A 24,266-nucleotide genomic window follows, 5' to 3' on the forward strand; every position below is an offset into this window, starting at 1 on the left:
CCTTCTGTCACGTGTGCATTAGATACCGATTTCAGTATTTAAAATAAAGTACTGTCAGGCTTGAATATTTTTTAGAAGCCTCCCTTCTTAAAACAGTAGGGACAATTTCTTACAGTGACATTAACTACTCAGTCATCATAGAACATGATGGACAAGCTCTCAACACCAGCAGATCAAGACTATACTGTTCTTCAAACCCCACAAAAAAAGCAAAACAGCAGCAAACCACAGCTTTCATCCTCTTCTGCAAGTCATTCTTAGTGAAACCCTGACCTGTATTAGAAGAGAGTAATTGGAATTCAAGTATCTTCGCATCTATCAAAACAGTTAAAATATATGCTCCAAGGTTACCATTTGAAAGAAGGAACTCATCTGATCATTCACTATGCATTTTATCCATTAAATATCTATCCTGCACATATATCTTTAAAAAACGCACCTTAATAATGAACTTCAGGGAAGTGCACCGTAATTTGGTTTGGCCCACAGTCCTCAATTTCTTCCTATTTTCTACAATTTGTCTTCAAGATAATGAAGCTATTCCAAAACTAACAATACAATCCCTCAATACAAACTTTCAAATATTCTAGCTGAGCTTGTTATACCTGAGGCAAAGGCAATTGCTCAAGAAGCCTTTGGAGTGGAGGGGGATTTTTTGAAATTCTTTTCAGCCAGTTGTCTCAGTATATCTTACTGAAGCTTCATTTTTAAAGGCAGTTCATAAAAATCTCACAAATCTTTGCTTCATACAAGTTCAGTAGTTTCTTTACTTTTTCTAGAAATCCATTACAAATAAATTCTTCAAGCTTTCATCACCTTCACAGCTATTCAAAATAGTTTGAGATAACTGCCCTCACTGAAAGTTGAATCTGTGGAATTGATTGTCTAGTTACACACTCAGCAGAAGGAAAAGAAGTCTGACCTGCAGTCTTGATGTTTATGTGCTGTTGTCCAGAATTTTGAGTTTCAAGGTGTTGTGGTTTTGTTTTGTGTTTTTAAGGTACTATTCTCTAAAAATAAACCAGTTAATCTTTTACAGCATTTATTTCTTTAAATGAATTTGTCATTATATTAAATAAAAACACTTACCATTCTTCAGTTCGAAGCCTACAGTCCTTAGCTTCTCTTTCTAGTGTCTGAGACTTGATCTTTATGCAAGAAGATAATCTCACAATGTAAGTACTGACACAGCAAGATATTTCATTTCAGAACTTTTCAAACTTGCAAGTAAGAGGAAAATTCCTTACTTCTAATTTGGCTTTATCATTCTGCAGCTTTTCTATGGTATCCGTGTATTTCCTTGTTAAACTGTCTACCACAGCTTGATGCTGGGCAGCATCTGTTTCCAAAACCTCAAGTCTAGTTCTCAGCTCCGCTTCTAAACGTTTGTGTTGCTCATCTGCTTCAAAGAACTAAAAGAAGAGAAGCAGAGATCATATGAAAGCTTCATTTTACTACACAATCCAGTCGTATGAGTTATACCAATTAGCTAGTCCAGATAAATAACAAGTACTATTTCTCATATAAATACAAATTTTATGATGGTGTTTACATAGAAAAGATTCAAGGGAAAAAGCACATTGTATTTATTAAAGTTTTGTAGTACCAAGCATTCCTTAAATATATTGCTCATTAATAGTATACACCTGCAAAATTAAACTTGAGTGATAGGTCTTTCTCAGGTTTTCTAAACTGAAGTAAAATGCATTCCATTTCAGTAAAGTAACTTAATTATCACAACTTGCAGGAAATATTTCAAGCTTTAAGGCAATTTTGAAACAGTGAACTAAAAAGAAATTTCGACCCAGTACCAACTATATGGCTATTTTCAGTAAGGTGGCTAAGCATCACCAGAAGTTAAAAACCTAAATGAGAAAACACATATTATGCGAGTTATTCCACATGCTGTCTTAAGAATCTAAAGTCAAAATACCTTCTCATTTGCCCAGTGAACATCTTTATAAACAAGTTATCTGATCTAATCTACCATTTTGCATACAACTAAGCTTCAAAACTCACTAGTTTTCATATGGCATTTTCTTTTCTCTATCTTTCTTAATGTGACCAGTTTTCTCAACTAAAAAGAAAGGCTAAGAAAAGTTTCACTCACAAGTATATGTAGTCGTTCATTCTCTTCTATCTTCTTCTGAAGATCTTCATTGAAGACACTTTTCTGCTCTTGACTCAACTGAGATGAGGATTCTGCACTTTTCTAAAAGAAAATAAAATGCATTCATTATCTCCAAATCTTTGCAGGTATCCCAAAGCCCATGCCCAAGTATATGAAAGCACCTACTATTGCAAACTCCCAACAGAGGTGAGTATATCTCTTTCTTACATTGATTAATATATCCAAAGCTACACATATTCCAATCCCTAACATTCCGTGATTCTGTGATATTGCACACAGCATGAGCCTAAAAGCAGCACATTTTCCTTCACACTGTTGTTACAGTGGAGTGGTAGAACACTAACTCAATAAGGACTCAGGAAAGCCTCTACTCAGGCATCACACCCACACACACATGAAATTGCTTGTAGGGGCAGGTGCCCATTTGACATCATTTGAATCTTGCATGATTCCATGCAGACAGTAATATGAAGCCCTACACACACACAGGCTTATTTGTTTTGGCAGCTGTGCTTAAGGCACATCTGCTCCCACCAAGTGTCCAGGTGTAAGCTGGTCTGGTCTCAGCAGGGACCAGGAATAACCACTATCCCATGGTGGGCTGCAGCATGAGGTGGCACTGGAAAACACACGGTCTTCACTGTCCACCAACTACCCTGAGAATGCAGATATCTCTCTGCCAACTGTTTCCTCATTTGCCAGCCATTTCATCCAAAAGACTCAAGAGACCAACAGCAAATCCCACACTGCTGAACAAAGGCAGCACCACCATCAATCAAAATGAAGACTGTTTACATTTAAACTTAACAGTGAACGTCAAGTGTTTGGGACAGCTAAGCTATCTCTGCATTTGATGTCAGCCTATGAACACCTGAGATACAGGCATATCTTCTCCTCCTTGTAGAAGGATTGCAGGTACACAAGTAATCTATCCCAATCTTAATCTAAACAGTTTTCTGAACTTTAGTCTATATAGTTTTAGACGTGATTTACATGGTCTCTCAATAGCAAGTCTCTGAAGTAAGGGTGACATGAAATTTAGTGGGGGTGTGTTCAATACAATTTACATACAGTAAGGCCCTACAGCAGGAGTGTCAAACTCATTTTCACCAAGGGCCACATAAGCCTCACAGTTGCCTTCAAAGAGCTGAATGTAATTTTAGGACCGTATAAGTGTAACTACAGACATCTGCTAAGCAACATTTTTTTTGCCTTTAGCACATACTTTGTTCTTCTTGCCCCTTGTTTCACTTAATGCAAGTTCATCTTGAAGTAACTCCACTCGCTTGGCAAGCTGCTGATTTCGAAAGGTCAAGCTGTCCATTTCTTGTTGCAGTTTCCTTAGTGATTGATCCTTCATCTTCAGTTGCTCCTGAATGACCAAAAAGTTTAATTTTTAAATTTCACGCTTACTTTCAACACATGCTTTTAATAAGAAGTATTACATTAAAAAAAACACATTAAAAAATTGCTTTTTTCACTATTTGAACACTGAAGAAGTAAAAAGTATTGCTTTTTAACTAAAACACAGATTTCACTTCCTTGAGCTGCCCACAGATCACACTCAAGTAGGTGCTTCATTCTATAAGTTATTAATGAAGAAGCAACCTTCCACTTTTAAAAAGTAAAAACCTGCAGAGAACAATGAAGACTAGTTGCAGAACAGACATTCTTTTACTAAATCAGGCTCCTTCCTCATTGTTTTAATTGCAATACTTTGATTAAAAAGTATTCCCATTTACCCCTCACATTTACCTGTTTTGTGACAGCTTAATACATCTGACATAAGCAGGTTTTAGAGATTACCTTCAGAGAAGCAGAGTTCGCTTGTTCATCCACAACCCCTTTTTTCAGTACTTGGTTCTGAGCTCGAAGCTGAAAAATAGAAAATGTGAATAACAATGCAAGACAAAGAAATATGTGCATCATATTCTCTCATGAGAGCATCAGTTGCGTATGCTTTGCAAAGTATTCTGCTGAGGTAGACAATAGTGGTACCAGGTTGAAAAAATTATCCAATTCATATCCTAAACTGCCAAGAAACAAGAAGGTGGTTTACCATCTGAATATTTTGGTAAAATAGAAGATAATTTCTCAATAAAATCTTGGAATATCAGTTACTTAAATATAGTTAAGGTTTTAAGAACATTGAACTAATATGGAAAAGTTGCAATTTCTTCCTTGACTGATCAAGTTCTTGCTCATATTCAGTGCTATTTCTGTTTCTCCTCTCTTCTTCCCAAAACTGTTCATGACAGGTCCTGGAACATAAGCACGGCTCCACAACAAAGTCAAAATCTGTATCAATTCCAGAAGAGCTTAACTATATTCCAATTCAAAAATACTCACTACCAGTAGCAACAGATAATCTAGAGAGAACAGCTTGACAAACACTTCAGGAAAAAACATAGAAAGCACAGAAGAAAAAGCCCTCTAGGACTTACTTATCTTACTTATCACAAATCTGAGCTAAAATCCCTGTGGTGGAAAGTGATACTCAAGAAATCTATTTCCCAGTCACTTCACAGAGTACCTATACCCTGCAGCAATGAGGATACCAACAGTTCCATCTTCTCATTCCTTGCATCCTGGTTTCTTCAAGGGCAGTCTGTATTCATTTGACATGCTTGAGTCCAGCTGTTGCAGATATAAATTAAAAGGGTTTGTATAGTGTTTGGGAATACCTCTGGCAGGCGCATAAAAGGCGAGATTCATTGTAAAACAGCAACAGCTAATCTTTTCAGTCTGATGACTGAATATATTTGAAAGGTCAAAAGTCAGTTGACATTACTAAGCACAGGCTTTGCTCTGCAGTATTCCCACTGTGCTGCTGAGGCATCACAAAGGCAAGAGAAGAAACTTGCAAGAGCACAACAGAAAGACTTCAAAGCAAGAAAAAGCAGTGCAGTAGTCTTCTATGCCTTTTTTTCCTCCACAGCTACTAATGCAGGAACGTGTCAAATGCAGTGAATAATCCAGCTCAGTCGTGTCGCACTGAGATAGCCAAGCTGAAGGGTGACCCATCAAAGGCTGTCACAAGTTGAAAGAGCCTTTTGACCATTACTTCCATCAGGGTTGTGCAAGAGAGACAGAAGCTGAAACTTGAGGCAAAGAAGACTCTGAAAATACACATCCATCTTCTGGACTGTGCCATAAACTAAGAGAGAACACAATCCTTTCGCAGATACGTCCCTTGGCACTCCTTGAGTGTCTACCTCTGCCTTTGGCTTCCACAACATGATTAAGTGAACAGGCAAATAGTTTCCCAGTGCTAGTCTCCATTTCTACCTGCACACAAACAGCCAATTGAACAACTGATCATTTACAGAAACAGGAAATTTATCCACAAATCCACAATGCCCTGAAGTTGTTGCACAAGGAGCGGGATTAAGCCAAGAAATAGTTCTCATGAAGAATCCATGAAACACCACCAGCTTCAAGTTGCAAAGCGGAAGTTCGAAGAAAGGTTTTAGACACCATGATATTAAAAAAAGAGGATCCAGTAGCTAGAACTTTCACAAGCTATAATCAAAAGCCCACATGTCAAAGTTTCATTCAGGAATCAAACAATGTCCGTCAATTACCTTATCCTGAGCCATTTCTAGTCTCCAAGATACTGCAGAGCCACTGTAGAAAGCAACATGAAATATGAACTCTGACCTACAAAGCCTCAAAGTGAATTCTGCTTTCTTAAAATGATTTTGTGGAAGCATTAAAAAAAAAAAAATATCTGTGAACAATTTAGATTCTGCACAGCTTTTTTTTATAGCAGTTCCAAGGACAACAGTATTTAAAAATACATCAGTCTGTAATTTAGAGAAAGGTGTCAAATACAGTCAAGTGCCTTTTGCCAAACACTTGGATGCTGGGCTACACAAAACCAAAGTGCTGGCTTTCTTTACCAAGGTCGTTGAAGAATTATGCCATTCAAGACCATCAGTTTCCTCTTCCTTTTAGTGAAGAAACAAGAATGAACAGTTCTGTGTTAATCAGGTCTCCATCATTTAAAAAGTCACCTCAAGCACGTTAGAAAGACATTCTCTGCTATGGGCCAGAAATGTTCACAAATACTCTGTTAAGCAGCACCAGAAACAGGAAGCAAAGTCACCCAGGGCAGCTGCAGAAGACTGGGAACAGACATGAGGCAAGTATGAAATCGAGTGTCCTCACTCCCAGGACACTGCAACACCACTGCAAGTACCGCTCGACTCCTACACCCACCAGACAAAGCAAACTCAGAGTCTATGAGTGGGATGCCAGAACAAGAGCCACAACGATAACTAAGCCCCACGCCTGGCTGGGAAGTGGAGCAGGAAGGGAAAGCACTGCTAGTTTGGCTTCCCTGCTATAGCCGAGCCCGCCGTCCTACTCGGTGCTTTGCAGACGAGGCCGCTTTGCTGCTCCGCCGGCACTGGGCAGCGCTGTGCTCCTCGGCACCTGCGAGCCCGCAGCTCCTCTGCCTGGCCAAATCCGCCCTCACCTCGCCCCGAGAAGAGGCAGCCTCGGGCCCCAACACTTAGCGCTACCACAGAAACCTGCGTTCCAGCCCTGAGCAGCCGCGCTCCGGCTGGAGGGCTCCGGCCCCCGCCAACCTGCGGCAGCGCCGGGGCAGAGCAGGCGGCCCCGCCAACCCGCACCCCGGGCGAGCGGGAAGGTCCCTCCCCTCAGAGCGGCCGTTGGGCGCGTAACGGCCCGAGCCCGCGCGCAGGGAGCGGCTGGAGGGGGCGGCACCGGCCGGGGGGCGGCGGCCGCCGCTCGCGGAGGATCGGGGACGGGCTCTGGCGCCTGGTACCTTGGAGTACTCCTGAGCCAGCTTCTGGTACTTCCCCTGCAGCTCCGCGGCGGCCGCCATGGCCCCGCCAGCTCGGGGCGGACGCGGGCCCCGGCCCCGCACGCCCGCCAAGGGACGACGCACTTCCGGGTTCAGGCGGCGGGAGCGTGATGACGCCACAAGACCACCCACATGGCCGGGGGGGCGGAGCTTAAGTCGCCGGCGCCACCATCTTGACGCAACTTCCAAGATGGCGGCACGGGGGTGAGCGGGTCCGCGAGAGGGGGCGGGCCGGACCACGTGACGGGGAGCGCAGCTGCCTCCGTTGCCACAGTAACAGCCGCCGGGTCCCGCGCGGCCTGGAGCCTACGGGGCCACAAGCCGCTCAAAAAGCATCGGCCGCGCTGGGAGCAGCGTCCGGCCGAGCGGGGGCGGACGGGGAGCCCGGGGGCGGTGGCCGGGGTGGTCACGTCGCGGATCGCGACGCGGACAGCGGCGGGTGCTGCCCCGGAGCCGTCCCTGCCCGGGCAGAGCGCCGGGGCCGCGGCCCCCGGCCTAGTCAGGGCTGTCGCTAGGGGGCGCCCCGCGCTCGGGCCCGCGGCTCCGGGCGTGCGGAGGCGGCGCGGGGAGGTCACCAGGGGGCCCGGCCGGTCCCGCGGCCCGTGTGTGAGGGCGGAGCCATCAGTGAGCAAGTGAAACAAAAGGCAGCGAGGTAGTTTCTCATGGTTTGCAGCGAGGGGCAGGGATGGGATTAATCGGTGGCAGCATCCGGCGCTTCCTACTGCGTTCAACCTTCCCCGCCATTATCCTGACGGAGGGAACGGGGGTGACCCGTGTGTTACCGCCGGGCCCGCGGTACAAACTCGAGTTCCACAGGCTTGGGGTCATTTTGAGTATCTGCACCCGGTGGTTCCCGGGGGGGCCCTTCTGTGCTGCCTCCAGCCGGCAGGCTCCTTTGTTTCAGAACCTGCTTTCAGCTTCACCACTCAGGCATCGTCCTGCAGAGATTGCTTGGACCGTGCCCACTATTATCCTGTTCTTCTATATCCTCAGATTTGCCAAACATTTAAATGTGTATATACCAGCAGCGCTCTTTAAGCAGAACCTGAAGACATCATAGTAGGTGTGTTTGGTCCTGCCAGACATCCAGCGAATGCAGGATTTTGTTTCTGAAAATGACTGGAAACAGCTATGTAAAGAAAAAAATAATAAAGCAAAAATGTGATGATACTTCACCAGTATATGCTGAGCATCTGGTGATTTGCAGGTTAAGGGCTTCCTGGTCTAGGATAGACATGCAACAGCAAATATTATTTTTGTTCAGTTTCCATGGTATCATTTTTTCCACTTGATTTAAGCATGTTGTCTTCATAGCCTTTCCTTAGGAGTGGGTAGTGCTAGAGATGCTAAATCATCATTTCCTTACCTTCTTTTCTCTTTGTTTCCCTTAAGTAGGAGGAGATAGTAGGTGACTGTAACAGGAACTAATCCTATTCCTTAGTCTTGAGGCTTCGATGGTGTGCGCTATTATTTTGCTTATCACAGTAATGGAGTTGGCAAGCACTAAATATGATATGGTGGCCAGATAATTAAATATGTTTCTATCTCCACAGGAAGTCTTAATGTTGGAGGAGATGTCACTGATCCATTTTGCCAAGAACAGAGACTGCACATTTTTAGGAAGTTTAAAAAGGGAAAAAAGCAAAACACATCTTGTCACTGTTCATCTAAATGGTCTTGCTGCTGTTCTGCATGACCAAAAGAGCTTAAATAGCAATACTGGAATAAGAAATAAGGCAGCTCTAGTTTTTAATATTAGAGCCATGACGGACTACCTCTTCTACTCCATTTTTGTTCCCTACAGAAGCCCTTAACAAAGTAAATGGAGTCTGCAGTTGGTGTTCAGCACATCAGGGTTAACAGGCATCATACCTTGCATGGTATGTCCTCACATGACAGTGCAGTAAAATTTCTACTGAAAAATTATTAAAAACCTTTACAATTATTCTAAGCCTGTATTTTTAGGTTTGCATTTTCTAGGATATTACTTTCATGAAATATTAGCTTGAAATGCTTTGAACATGCTTTGGAAAATACAGTACTCCCAGTTTGTGTTGTGTTCAAAGATGCTTTTGTGATAAAATTTTCTCCTTGTATCTGGCGCAGTAAATGCTGGCAGAGAGGTTTCACAGCTGAAAGCTGGGAAAGGGAGCTGAGGGAATTACAGTGCCTAGTTGGAGCAGAATGAATTGCTCTCCCACCGACCACAACGGTGTTTCTGACTGGACAGCCAGCATTCAGGCTGGAGGAGTGGAGAATTTATTTGCCTGCATCCATCCAGAATGGCAAGATCTACATATACATTATATAGGGCATTTATCATAGGAGGTAATGCCAGTTTCTTAAAACACAAGTGGACGGAGGGAATAAAAAATGGGTGCTTTTCCCACTTAAGGGCTCTAAGGCTGAGAGCTGCCTGCAGGATTTTTAGGCTCATCAGAACAGCCCTGTTTCAATGTATTTAAAGCATCAGGCCAGCTTCTCGTATTTTAAAGTGGTCCTGCCTCTTACTCGGTTTCATGGATCCTGGAGTCCATATAATGTTAGGACCATATAATATGGTTTATCACCATTCCATGATGGTACTTGGTGAACAGCCTGAGTCAAAGTTCCCCAAACATACAAGTAATAAAGTTATGTGGCTTATGTCTGGTTTTGTTGTTTGTTTGTTTGTTTGTTTGTTTTTTTAGTTACTCATAGGAAGTTCTCAGATTAATCCTTTTGATTTGTCATTGCAGCTGCAGTGCTACTTCCCCTGCTTTCAGCTGTGAAAAAAAATGTCTGTATTGCACTGTTTCCTCGCAAGCACTTCCCTAAAGCTCATCTCTCCCTAGAGAGCAAGTCTGTCCAAGCGCTGCGCTGGAGAGGCGCACAATGCGAGTTGCTGCAGCGTGGTGTCGTAATGCTCCCGTGTCAGCAACTCTGTGTGTCACCGCAGAGGCTGATCCTGTCACCAGAAGTTCAGAGCGAGAAGAGTTCAACTGACTGAAATGCCGAGCAGCATGGGGTGGTTGCCACAGAACCCCCAAAATAATACCTTCCGCAAATCCATCCACATGATCTTAGTACACGTTACGGCAGCAGAGCTTAATGCAAGAAAAAACGTGATACGTTGAGCAAGGAAATATCTTACAAGGATCACAGCATTTTTGCTTGTCTTTGTTGGCTTTCATGGGGAAGAACAAAGAGCCAGGGGTACACATGGGAACAGAATCTGTCCTTATGTCTGTACCTAGCAGCTAGCATAATGGCTGCTGAATTTTAGATACTGCCTCAAGACAAATAATTTGTTTAAGAATTACCGTGATTGTTTCAATGTGTCCTGTTTTCAAGCTCTTTTATTCTCCCTTCCCTGCCCAAACAGTGCCTTCCCTTCTATCCAGTTAGTCAGAACTTGTACTCACATACTCTGTGAATAGGTGCAAGTAGAGAAACAAACAAGGAATATATTTTGAATAATCCAGGATGTTTTCTGTGCTTTGGGAAAACAAACTTCATTGTCATCACATGCTTACAAGTATTCACAACAAAAGGGTTTCTACGATCCGGAAAAAAAATAAAAAATGATTGGAAGGGAGCCATAGTCAGCAGACTATCACAAGCAATGCATAAACCACATCCTCGGAAGCTGCAAACACCCTAAACTGGTGTTTTGTTTCTGTTATCTTAGCAACGGCAAGTATGAACAGCAGGATATGTACTCACGATATGCGCTTGTTATTTCTCATGGTGACTGTAACAAACTGTTCGTTATGTATAACCTTTCACCTCCTTCGAAACCCAATTGTTCTGCTGATTTTTTTAAATTGCCAAGTACTCAAAAAAATGTATATGCATGTACAGATATGCAGTTCACAGAACAGTTTCTTTTAATTATTTGTAATCTTCATTATCATAATTTCAGTGTTTCTGTTACATTTAAAAATAGAAATTAAAACAAGTCTCTCTGTCTCTCGCGTCCCTTCCCAGCCCATAGGATAAATAGCTTGAGTCATCTATAGGGTGTGTGCATGGCCAGGGGAGTGGTGCTTTTGTGTAAAAATAAGTTGCTGAGAACGAGAAAATGGAAAAACCGAGCAGGCAGCTGCCTGTAATAATTCAGAGTTGACTTGGCAGCTCATGTTCAGCTCAGGTACAACACATACTGGCGCTTGGTGCAACAGGAGCAATTTCTGTGTCTTCACAGCAAACCCTTCCTGACATTCACAGAATGTCAGGATTGGAAGTGACCTCAAAAGATCATCTAGTCCACTCTATAAAACAGCAGAACTTACAGCTGAAAAGGTTTATGTTTTGTTTTGTTTTTTTCTTCTGAATGCAGAATTCCCTTTCTTCCAGGAAGATGAAACTTCTTCCCTAGCTCTGCCATCTTTTACTGAAGGTCTGCACATCTTCTACAGCCTTGTTTCCTGCTTTTCTTGATGTTTGCAGGCGCCATAGCTGAGGAACACGGCCCAGCTGAGACTACCTGTGCTCAGAGCCTGGAGTCTTCCATGTTTGGTGGAGAAAGAAGCATAAAATCCATGTACTTTAATTCCAGAGAGACAAAATGTTCATTTCATAGAGAAAAAGACTGAATTGAGAAGGAGCATTATGAAGATTGTACAGCGATAAGTGGATGCTCTTTCACGTACACCAGGTGCGGACACAGACCTGCAAGCCTTTGTGAGTAACATCAGCAAACCAGGAGCTGGTACCTGCAGCACAGACGGCATGGGTTTGTCTTAGTTTATTCAGATCTCCAGAGATAGACACATGAGTGGAGAAAGGAAAGAGATCTGGAAGATTTACCAGTAGATTTGCAAACATTTTAATCAGAATTGCTCCTGTTAATGAAGATGATTTTTTTTTTTAACTATTTTTTAAAAAGCTTGTGGCACCTTCAGAAACAATTTGCACTTTTAGAATGAGCTAAAGCCTGGTCTTTGGTGCATAAGACTGTCATGGAAAAAGAAGAGGCCTGGAGGAGATGTGGGGCAGAGTTCCTCACCGACAGCACAGGGAGAAGGCACAACATGCCATGTAGAACGAGGGGGCGATAAACTGTTACTTGTACATCGCAAGCCCCGAGATGGGAAATGTGAACTTGAAGCAGTGGAAGGGGGGATGCCCTGGGAGGATCGAAAGGCAGCAGGGGAGTATTACAATCAAATTGTCTGCTGGGAAAAATGGTTTGGAGGAGGCAGGTTTGTCTTTGTGGATTTGTATGAACTGGAAAGGAGAAACAGCATGAGGAGCAAAGCAGTGTCGGTTTTGAATCTGGACAATGGGAGGAGGGATAATCTTAGGGAGGATTACGAGGCCGAGATGGACTGTATAAGCATTTTTTAAAATATGCATTGTCTAATTTTTTTTCTTTGTGTTTTACTACGTTGAGGGGTGGGGCCTTGGTCATTTCTCAGTGGTTGGTGGTTGTTTTTGTGTGTGGTTATGATACTGACCAGTAAAAGCAGCATCATGGCAGCTGATTGAAATATCACATACCTTTAAGAGAAGCAGTGAACTTGAGTGTACATACAGGGATGTGTAGTAAATAATCACGGAATGACACAGTTGGTCAGGTTTTGTTTTGTTTTGTTTTTTAATATGGGAGTAGGCTTCCAGGCCTCTACACTTTAGAAAGGAATTAAATGTAGCAAACTATTAAAAAAAATACTCACTGGAACTTCATGATAAATATTCTGTGTAATATTTTAAAAGAGTTGAAGTATTTCAGTGTAAAAAGAACAATCCTTAATTTCAAAATGACAGCAGTTTATTGGAATGGTTTTAGATAAGAAGACAAAAGCTTCTTAACCTAGATGAAATTCAGATAGAACACAACACATAACATTACTAAAAATTGATGCTTAATTTTATTGTCAGCCACCCTTCCATTCACTGGAAAAACAGCATTTCTTAGAGAGAAAATAGGTGCAAGTCACTGGCACGAGCCAGCAAAGAAAGGAAGACTCACAGAATGACAACGCACTCTTTTCTACCTCTAATTGCATCCCATATTTCCATTAATAGATCAGCACTAAAATGAAATTTGGCGATTGACCCAGGGTGCTTACGCTTCTCCTTGTTATGAGCCACTACATATAAATAAACCAGCAACGCTACCAGAAACAGGGTATCTGCGAAGTTGGACACCAACAAGTAGGGATTAACAACCACGTCGGAAATAATGAGCCTTGACAGATCTAGGGTTAAATACTTTAAAATTAGATCCTGCTGAAAGCCGAATCTTGTCGCTTAGCAACGGCTGCATGGGATGCTGCTGTCACTCAGTGGATGCTTCTCTGGGGAGTTAACGTTATGCTGACAGAAAATGGGTTATGATTGGGTCAAGGTGACATCATGCCACACGGCGGCATCATTTTTTTAAGGTGGCATACAACAGGATCACACTCGAGTTAATACCCAGGTTTGTGTAGCCACTCGGAGATTTAAGGAAACATCTTTTCTTTTGAAATGGCTCGGCTCTGCCTACACCTCTGTGCAAAACAGCAGGTCATTTCAGCCAGCACACCGTGGTCAGACTCAACAGGTGGATGCTTAATCTTTGCAAATTACTGAGAGCCAAAAGAAAAGAAAAAAGCCAGTAATTTGTGGAGGTCCAACTGTGTATTCAGAGCATGGAAACCTCCACCAGCAGTTCAGAAAACATGCACAAAGCTTATGAGAGAATAAAATGTACCCTTACTGAAAATAACTGAAAATGTAGTTTGCTGAGCTAATTTTAGCATTTAAAACAACTGGGAACCTACTGGATGTTAATAAGAAACCAAGACACCGAGTTAATTAATTTTTTTAAAAAAAGCCTTTAAGGCATGAAATCTATTTTTACAAGTGATGCTGGTTGATACAGGCACCTACAGAGATTTGTCTGAACACCTGCCGGCCAACTGCAAAGCACAGGAGCACATCAGCGCTCCTGAGGTCAGTCTGATAGGGACCATCCTGCCTTTCTAGACATGAAAATACACAAGTGCTTAACTGCTACCAGCGTCTTTGGAATGGATACAGAAATTAGGGACTCAGTCTGATCTAGTGTACTGCCCATTAGGGCTTGGGAAGTCAATGTGCTATGGTAATGGAGATTATGGTGCCCAGCATAAAAGCAACACTCAGCTAGACATACCTAGTTTAAAGGAACTAGATGTTCTTCTCTGAACATTGAAAGAGAACAGATGAGAACTTCATTGTGGGTGGACATTCTGATGACTCACATGAGGTGTGATGATGGCAAATGTAGCATCTCCTATCCAGACATGAGGCAAAGACACCTTTGATCTGTCCCCACCGTTTTAAACAAAAACAGTCCTGTAGGTAAACCGCAACATGAGCTGAACTGCAACTTGCATTGATGGAATACATATCACGGCTGATAAATCTTGTCTTTCTTCCTTTATTCAGACAGGCTGTGCTGAAAGGGAATTCCTGGTGAGCAGGAAGGTTACCAGGAGAGATCACAAAGAGTCAGGATCAGGACAGATCTCATTAAATCCAGTCCCAGGTCACAAACTACCAACTCTTTTTGCTGACTGGCTCCTCACGGTTTTACAGTGACAGAAGATAACGAAGAGGTGGACATATTAGATAATAACAGGATTAGTCGACTGTATGCGAGCATGGTGAAGGCCATGACAAACCTAGGACAAGCAGGCAAGAGTGGTGCTGCCAAGGCAGGGAGGGTATGAAGGCCACGTTACAAAAAGCACCAACACTCTCACAGAGTAGCTCTTCTCATGCACATGCCAACAGTCTGAATTCAAACCGGAATCAATGTACAGAAAAGTGGTTAAGAGGAACGAAGATCATGTCTTCCAAACGGAAACCAAATAATCTTAGTTTGTTTAACAAGTCAAGAGCCTGAGGAGTGAAATGATCGCTTTTGTACGACGCGATAGGAAAACAAACACTCTGATGTTTAACGAAGAGCTGTTTAAACTAACACTGGCAGAGGGCAGTTAATAATCTTGCTTTAGCTGTAAGTAGTTGAGAGCTGCAGGAACCTTCAGGAGGGCCTTTGGGAAGAGAAGGGAGAACAAGGAACCCAGCTGATCTGAAGACTCAGCATTTGGGGAGGGGGTGATATTGCTTTGCTTTCTCAGGTGCAAATCCATCTTTTGCAGGTGAAAACAGGGCTGAGAGTTTCTGTGTCCAAATACGCTGGGAAAGTTCACAGGAACATTGCTGGACTAATACTGATATGTGATTGATTACCTCCAAGCACACCAGATCATATATTTCTTCAGACTACTCAGACTAAGCTTAAACAGTGGTATCTGGAAACTCAAGATCTGTGAAAGTATAGCCATATTCTGTGTCAAATTTAGACAGCCATCTTCACAAAATAAGTAAGTATTTCCTCAACAAATGTCCTTAAAATACAGCTGGTGTGAGCGGATAATTGCTTTAGTTAATGCTTTATTTTGAGAGTTGTGGCTCCATACAGAGCGGGGTTCCCAGCAAAGTTGTCACAGAGGAAAACACTCTCAGAAAATTTAACAATGAACTTAAGGCTTTCTTGGCATGATATAGTGGATAACAATTAGAAAGATATCACTAAGATATGATACATAGCTGTGATTTTGTCTGAACTCATTAGAGCAGTTGTTCTCTTATCAGTATGTTAAGACAAACACTAAATCAAATATATTTATAGTACATATGTATTCTATAATTTGTGATTTAAATATTATTTGATATGGTGATGAACGCATGCCTTTGTTAAAATCTACTGTACCACTTCAAGTATTGCAAAAGGAACTGTATTTCCATCAGATCCTACAGAAGAAACTTAACACAGTGATACTAAAAAAAAAATTAGAAGAGATGGATCAATGTCTGCTCTTAAGAAAGATAAACATCGTGTCGTATTGTTTCCCGCTGTGGTAGTTCTGCCTCCTGAGCATGGGAAGGACACGTGTGTGTGCACTGGAGGGGACGCTGCTCGGGCACAGCAAGGGATGCATGTGGGAAGCGGGATGGCGAGTATTTATCTGCTGCTAAAGAAGAGAGGGGTGGTCCCACCGCTGTGCTTCCCGTAAGGCCTTATGTATAAAGACCCAACAGACGCCATAAATCATATCTAAGCAAAAGTAAATACTGAAAAAATACCAAACAAGACCTATGCAGCTTTATCCAGGGACACGCTTGTAAAATTACCTGCCCTGTACAATGCTGTTGATCTTTTTGAGTGTCATAGAAGCAACTTAGCCATAACGATATGAATACAGAACTGTAAGTCACCACAGATCTTTCATCAGGAAAAGATTCAAGTTATTTCTGTTTAAACAAATCTTTGCACAAGGCGGCAAATGATATAAAGTAGTATCTCAGCAATTTCCAAGGTGTCAAAATATAGCTTAGCTTCCAGGTTAAAGGGTGAAATCTTGCCTTAGTAAGATGCTCTTCAAATATTATGGGCCAGCTATGGGTGAACCTGACAGTAACCAAACTGTACAATGGATTGATAGGGTTCTGTTATTGTACAGATGACATGCACATGCATGCAAGTCTTAACCAAGCGGAGATCTACAATGAATTACATATTTAGCTTTTAACACTAGCCCAGTCTTGTGGAAGAGATTTACATGGCAAGGTTGAGGACTTGGCGCACCAGCTGAGACCAGGGTCTGTAGATAAAGAGAGAACACAGTCCTTTCTTGTTTGCAATGCTGTTTATTTTAGAAAAGCCCCTTTGATCATCTGAATGAAAAATGTGGGCAGAAAAGTCACAAATGTTATAAAACAAAGTTTTATTCTGCAACATTTTGTCATAATGAATTGCATCTCTTTGGTAAAAATAAACTTTATAAACATTTTAATTAACAGAGATTAGCATACAAAAAACTAAACTTCTGTAAATCGTCTTTAAAAGGGGTAAAGGACTAAACTGGAGGAAAAAGGGTTAGAATTGGTCACCTACTGGCAAAATTATTCTAAACAAACCCAAGGACATTGCTTATGCTACATTAGAAACAAGCTAAGGGGAACGGTTTAAAAACAACTCTGGTTCATTTGATCAGAAAGCATTCTTACAATTCACTTTTAAATAAATAATAGTTACAATGAATTGGCAATTATAAAATGTTTTATATCACTATATGGCAGTAACATAATACTTTTAATTATGCACTTTTTAGTTTGAAGAAATGTACATTTATAAAACAGACTTGATAATGGCACTGGCAGTTAGGTGTGAAGAATGTGCTTTAAGATATAATGGCAGGTGCAACATTTAAAATATTCTACCTTTTCAATAAATATTTTGACTACACCATTATTAATGTGTATGAGTGTAACTAAAGCTTGTATTTACTTTCAGGCTGATGAAAAGTTGCAAACCCTACAACTTCGACTTTACAGTCGGATTGTAAAATGATTGATGTGACCTTTACAAAAGCAGTAATTTAGTATGGGAATCTGAAAGGCCAATACAGGTTCGTACAGTACTCACATCAGATTTATCTGAACAGAGCAGCCTCCCTTGTACATGAGTCTCATACACTTCTTCACTGTATTTGAAGAATTGAATGTGGTCATTCATACTTTTCTTGCCAGAATATATCTGAGTCAACCGTTGGCATGAATGTTTTACATGTCACTTAAAAAACAAAAACGAAACAAAAAACCAAAACCCAACAATCAAAATAACTTTTAATTATATTCAATTTATACTATATACACCAGGGTCTCCAACTGAGGTGGCAAAACAACCCAAACCCAATGCTAGGTACGTAAGCAAAAGGAAGGGCAGCTCTTCTCCCACTACCAAGGGAGCTCTACAACTGAGCTGGAAGCCTTTGCCTCCCAAACCGTGCAGGAAGAGGCATGGGATAATGTGGTGGAATGGGTCAGGAGCACGGATCAGCTGCCTTTTCCTTCACAATGGGACAGGGAAGGCAGAAAAGCGTGGAGAGCGTGGCTCCACTTACCCTTTCCACGGTTCCTGTCCTCCCAGGCTGAGCGCCGTAAGGTTGGATGCAGCTTTCACTGCACACTTCTGATTAGTATGGTTTTATTGCTTGTTTCATATGGTAATTAAACACACTGTTAGCATCCCAGCCCCATCCCTTCAGAAATGCTGAAGTCATTATCACCAGCTTCAGGGTTAACAGTAGCACAGCCACACTACCAGTAAGTATTAACCTTCTTAAATTTTATATGGGGCAAGCAAGTCATTCAGAACCAAACCAAAGCATGGAGCTGACTACAACCGCAGTTTCCAGAGTACTCGGCCCTTGATCCGGCTTTCACTGGAAGCTACAGAAAAGCTGCAACCACCTTCAGCAGGAGCCAGGCAGCACCCCTCTTCACCAGCGTGCGGCCGGAATCGCGGCGCCCAGCAGCATCCCACACGGCTCACGCCATTCCTCTGTACCTGAATCTTTGTTTTCCCATCAACACTAAAAATCAACAAATCCTTTGCAGTTTTCCATCAAGGTACAAAAGCCAACCCTTGAGTTCCACCAAGCATTCACATCTCCACACCCCCAAATCCTAAGAACCGCTGCGTTGGTACTTCATTTTTCCTTTAAATAGCGAGTTTTACCCCTACTTTCCATCAGTAACATGTGATACCAGATCTATTCGGCTAATGCACAACTTCTGATATCCAGAAGACACACACATCTGCACACACGTTGCCCTGTTACAGGTGTAGGCTAACGGGTGTTCACACAAAGCAGGAATGCAGCAGAGTATTTTTCTTCCCTTTCAAGAAATAAAACATTCTTAAAACTGAAGTAATTGAAAAACCAAAAACGCAACTTTTTTTTTCCCTAGTGTTTGTGCTTTCAAAAACAATAATATTGGCTTTAAATTCCAAAATGCAAAGAACCTGAAATACTTCAGGCTTGATCCAACAGCCATTGAGTCAGCGGGAGCACCAGCGTTGTCTTCAAGAGGCACTGGGACAGGCCCTCAGAGCAACAGACCTTCAGCAGCACGGCTGTGTTCGTATATTAGTAGACGGTTTATGGCAGTATTTGTGAAGAGACTGACAAATAATTTAAAAACAAAACAAAACAAACCACCACACTGATCTAAGAAAGGCCTCCAAATAGCCAGAAAAAATGCCCCATTAGGGAAAGGTTAACTTTTGGCTGAATCCAACACTGTTTTTCAACAACCCAGACAGTGGGTATTGGTTTCCTAGGTGGCTCTGCTCCTAATTTTCAACCAGCTAGCCCAACGCCTGCCGGAAGCACCAGCTTCACGTGCCAGGGAGAACTTCTATGGCACATCACGCTACCTTTTGGGAACAGGAAAAGATGACCTTTGATAGCTGTATAAGATTCTGCAACATACTTAAGGCATCCTTATACTTACAGTACTGTTAAAACCCAGTCCAACAGAACTGCTTAGCCATTTTTGATCAGAAAACTTAAAAAAAAAAATCTAAGATGATGTAAGCAATTACCACTGATTTTAAAAGATTAAAAAAAAAAAAACAAACAACCACCAATAACAAACAAAACACAATAGAGGAAAAAACGTCACCATACCACTAAAACATTTTTGGCCAAAGGATGTCTGTGAACTACCAAGAGATTATTTTATTGCAAAAATGAATTGTGAAGGAGTTTCTTCCCAAAACAGAGAGGTCCTCCTGAGCTCTGATGCACATCCATAGGCTGAAGCCTTGCTCGCTAGATGCCCTCTATGTGGCAGGAGGCTGACAGAGGACTCACACAGGACAAGGCACAGTGATGAGAAACAAAAGGTATGGACAGCTCAGGTGACCAAAAAAACCAAACCAAACCAAAAACCCAACCAAAAATAAAAAAACACACACAGAAACCCGAGTGATGGGTGGAAGGGGCAAAAACCCCCAAAGCAATTTAGGATTCACTGATCCAAAAGGAAGCTATTCTATTTTCTCTCTCAGATTATGGGGTAAGATGTTCCCTTTTCAGCCGCCATTCATCACCTTGGCCACTTAAAGCCTCCACCTCGTCCATGTTGTCACCACCATCAAATTGTTGGGTCCTTTCTTCCCCTGAATTGGTGTAGTGGGGCAGAAGGGCAGATGTTCCAGGACTGCACAGCTACTACATGTTCAACAGTAGTCATAACACAAAGATAACACAAGGACAACACCAAACTTGGCAAGTTTCACTGTTGGCTACATCCAAGGTGCGTGTACACACGTTGTGCATCTGCATGAAAAGGACACACACCACCCAAAAAAAAAAAAGACAATTTGTCTCAAGATGGGAAAAAAAAAGAAAAAAAAAATATTTCCTTCAGGGATCTGACCTGCACACAGCAGATTTGGGGGAAGGAGTTAAAAAGAGAAAGCTGTGGGTGGTACCCACCTCAGCTAACCCCAATCCCCACTCTTCCAGGCAGCACTTCGCATCTTGCTGAAAGCAGCTCCTGGAGTGCTACAGGTTTTCTGCTGCTGTGTCAGATGGGCTGAGAGCTGCAGCCACTCAGAGCTGCTTCACCAGCGTTTCCACAGGACCTGTCTCAGAAGAGCGAAGAGAGGATGAGTGGGAGGAGACAAGCAAGGCCAGAACCCTTTTTTTTTCTCCCCCTTTCTTTTTTCTCCTCCTTTTTAATCCTTTACATGGAAGTCAGAGCCCTTAGACAGGGCAAGAGTCTCCTCTGCAGATGGGGCCAGCAGAGACGTAAATATGATCCACAATGTGCATCTGAATAAACGTATCTCTAGAAAAAAAAAATAAACTATTAAAAAGAAAAAAAAAATAAAAGGGATCATTAAGGAGTATGCTTTCAGGTTTTCACAAGTCATGCATCTCTTCTAATCTGAGAAGATTATTTTTCTTTTTTAGGCAGTGATTTAAAAATAAATGGCTAAATTATAGTTAGCGCCAAAAATAAAAAAGTAATGAGTCCTCTTATGGCTTTGATCTCCCTTGTGAAGGGTAAAAGTAGAAGAGTATTGCCACAATTAAAAAAAATATATGTATATATTCAACACTGACAAACATACTATTTTTTCCTTTGCTTGTGACAGTGGGTCTTTGCAGTACTTATTAAGGAACTCAAACACGTTTGGATGCCAGCAAGGTGGAGCAGAGACCCTGCTGCTTCTTTCAATTCCTCATCGATTTCTTGACGTAACTCCTCAAACGCTTTGTTTGGCTGACATCCCTCAGAGGTATCTACACAAGGTTGTGATGCATAGCCACTGTCTCCAAGAGGATCATCTTCATAGTCAACATCTGTATCCACTTCGCTATGAAATCCTTCGCTGCCATCGCTTCCGTCATGGCTGGTCTTGGAGATAAATTCATACACCTCATCAAGGGAGGACAAGGAAGACACACTGGACCGAGATGCACAGCGCTGGGAACCCATGCTGCTGGCACTGTAGTTGTGATCCTCCTTCGGATCGATATTGGTGGCTGCAGAATCATTTTCTTGCAAATTTATGGAACTGGGAGGATTGAATGCGCTGCCATAACTCCTCTTCTTAGGCGCCTTCAGAGGCTGAGGTTTCTCACCTATTAAGAACAAGATCCGTCAGTAAGCAAATGCTTCAATAAGTTCGCCTGCGAAATGAGCATGCTGTGGCTGGCTGACTGCAAAGTAAGCTGAACGCAAGCATTTCAGAGTCATAATATCTTGTGCACATTTACTGTCATGCACAGAGGACAACAGCCTTCAACTGATCACAAGTAAGAGCCGGAGAAGCAGAAGTAGCCAAGAATGTCTTCTTACCATCTAACACAAAGAGGGCAGGGAAGAACTTTGCAGAAAAAAACCCAAAATCAATTGGGGGCGGGGGTTGGGGGGAACATGGTTCTATAGAACTCTGTGATGCGAGCACAAAGAATAATCAAACTAGAATTGCTTCTTGACTGCTCTTACTATTTGGAAACCAGACCATACTCACTTCTGAAACTTTATGGAAAAAACATTTAGCTAGTAGGTAGAGAAGAAAAACAGAGTAAATGGCTTATGCTTACAGTCCAACATCCCTTGCTGAATGGAAGTATTTAACAGCATCATTGCAGTAGCAGCATCAATGTCGGATTCTGTGAAGGAGAAGTATCAAAACGTTAGATCTCAGGTAAGCCTGACAAAATGAGGTCCCTAGAACATACAAAGAATATCTATCTGCATATATTGGCCTACAATAAAGAGCTGGGGGGGGGAAATGGATGAATTTAGACAGAGCATGACTCTTCTACAGTGCAATACAGTTATAGAACAGTCTCATATCTTAACTATGATATTCAAAACCTGAATTTTCAAAAGCTGAATTCTCACACTGCACTTACCAAAGCCGAAGCCAAGAATCAGCAACATTATTAATTAGACATTCATACAACGATGCTGCTGCTATACTTATCAACAAGTGGCTTTTGTTCGTACCAGCTGAGAGAGAAAGATTATGCATATGCCACAGCAAAGCATCTCAACAGCTTCATACCCTGGTTATGTGAAGAGGCTGAGGAGCGAATATGCTCATTAACACAGCACTAATTCAGCACACTTCTCTCCTCCAGCAGTATTTTTCACACTAACAACAAGCCAAATGGAAGAAATTGAGAAGACGAGTGGGGAAAGGGCACTGCTCTAGAAAGCATGAGGATCTAAATAATAAATAGGCACTTTAAAAGATTTAGGTGAATGGCGGCACTTTTAACTACAGTGACAAGCGCTGCTGTAAAACTCCATCCTTTGCCACACAGACTGGACTACTTGCATCTCAAAAAGGGCACTTTGAGGATATTATGGCAAGGAATGACATTTCCAACCAGAACCACGTGAAAAGGAAAAGAAACAACCACGCCTTCCCCGCTCATTTCAGGAAATGCTCATGCACTTTAAAAAAAACAGGGAATCCAGTCTTCCTTTGTCCACTTCAGCTATGGATGATGGAGATATAGGCTATATATCCCTCTCCTGATACAGGAGAGAAATATGTAAGACGTATATATGTAGTGGACTAACCAGGCAAAAGAGGAGCAAAACGATGGTGAGCTCCCACAAGAACCGTCATGTCTCAGAGCAAAAGACCACATCTGAGGGGTACATATGTATGTACGTATGAGTGATGAGTGGAGAAGCAGGGCTGGAAGACAATGCATGGAAGGTGCCGGCAGCGAGCAGAACGGGCTCTCAGTCCTGCCGAACTGGAACCGGGGTGAGAATTGCTGAAGCGAAACATCAGCAATGCCATTTTTTTATAGCATTTCTTCCCCTCCCTCCATCCAGCTTCCATCATATGCATTAACTATGTTAGGGTTAGTACTGGGAAAGGGACTGTAGAATCATCAGTTTGGCTTCCTTATCTTATATAATTTGGATATTAGGAGAAATTTCTTCATGAAAGGGTTGTCAGTTGTCAGGCTCTGGAACAGGCTGCCCATGGAAGTGGCTGAGTGACCATCCCTGGAGCTGTTTAAAAGATGTGTAGATGTGGTGCTTAGGGACATGGTTTACTGGTGGACTTGGCAGTATTAGGTTAATGGTTGGACTCTGTGATCTTAAAGGTCTTTCCCAACCTAAACAATTCTATGACTCTATAATTGTCCTTAACTTCGTCTTGGTCAAGGAGAAATATTAGTATAATGACATCGCTTTGGGAATGTTGTACCAACATGGAACTGAGCTGCTGTTTCCAACACAGGTTATAAAACGTACACATTCTCCTTGTGTTTTCACTTTCTATCATTTTAAAAGCAGTACACTTTAAGGTCTACCGCATTGCACTCATTAAATTATTTTATTTTATCCCATTTTGTCTTTTTTTTTTTTTGGCAGCAATAGGGCTCCTGAATTTACAAGTCATATGTATCCAACTGATAAAACAAAAAAGGACAAAGAGTTACTTTCTTCCTCTACCATAATCAGAAAGTGAAATATTTCCATTCCTTTCTTGCTATCACAGACATTTTATTCAAATATATGATGTTGGTATGTAAGTACCACCTTGTTAAAATGACAAGGAATTGGAGGCATTAATGCAACACAAAATTACTACAGAATGCAAATCGCATTTCTGTATGTTAGTATCCCCAAAGAAAGAGGAGAGACACCTATGTAGCAAGTTCTTAGCAGCACTCTGCATCACCATTAATGTGCTTTGGCTTCATCTGCAATCGCTCTCCTCAACAGAGCAGTATTCCCAAATTTATGCTTCCCCAGCAGAATGGCTGAGGAGGCACCTTATTACAAGGAATTATTTCATCTGAACAACAGCTGCCCTGTATGACCCCAGGAACATTAGTGGCTTTCCTCTAATGCCAGGGAGATGCCGAACATCTTCACCAAGATGCAGAAATTACATGACAGCAGATACATGTTCTTATTTCAGCACCCCCAGTGTAG

The 24,266-nt window shown here is 42.1% G+C and overlaps 2 protein-coding genes across 3 annotated transcripts in view; both read right to left on the reverse strand.

Annotated features, from left to right (window-relative positions):
- Positions 1-7,053, reverse strand: part of PPP1R21 (protein phosphatase 1 regulatory subunit 21) — a 29,280-nt gene extending 22,227 nt beyond the window's left edge. The window contains exons 1-6 of one of the 2 annotated variants that reach the window (XM_082048350.1): positions 6,924-7,053; positions 3,938-4,006; positions 3,357-3,503; positions 2,111-2,212; positions 1,248-1,412; positions 1,090-1,148 (exon numbers count right to left, since the gene is read on the reverse strand). In XM_082048350.1, the coding sequence (XP_081904476.1) occupies positions 1,090-1,148; positions 1,248-1,412; positions 2,111-2,212; positions 3,357-3,503; positions 3,938-4,006; positions 6,924-6,983 (602 nt within the window). In that variant the 5' untranslated portion in view covers positions 6,984-7,053. Of the gene's footprint in view, positions 1-1,089; positions 1,149-1,247; positions 1,413-2,110; positions 2,213-3,356; positions 3,504-3,937; positions 4,007-5,715; positions 5,746-6,923 lie in introns of those variants that run through there. The other variant, XM_082048349.1, reaches the window with a different exon arrangement.
- A 9,641-nt stretch (positions 7,054-16,694) lies between these two features.
- Positions 16,695-24,266, reverse strand: part of FOXN2 (forkhead box N2) — a 37,148-nt gene continuing 29,576 nt past the window's right edge. The window contains 3 exon segments of the mRNA XM_082047850.1: positions 16,695-21,002; positions 21,004-21,430; positions 21,896-21,964. Coding sequence (XP_081903976.1) covers positions 20,969-21,002; positions 21,004-21,430; positions 21,896-21,964 — 530 coding nt within the window. The 3' untranslated portion in view covers positions 16,695-20,968.

This window comes from Streptopelia decaocto, assembly GCF_964273445.1.
Source record: "Streptopelia decaocto genome assembly, chromosome: 3".
Taxonomy (NCBI): Eukaryota; Metazoa; Chordata; class Aves; order Columbiformes; family Columbidae; genus Streptopelia; species Streptopelia decaocto.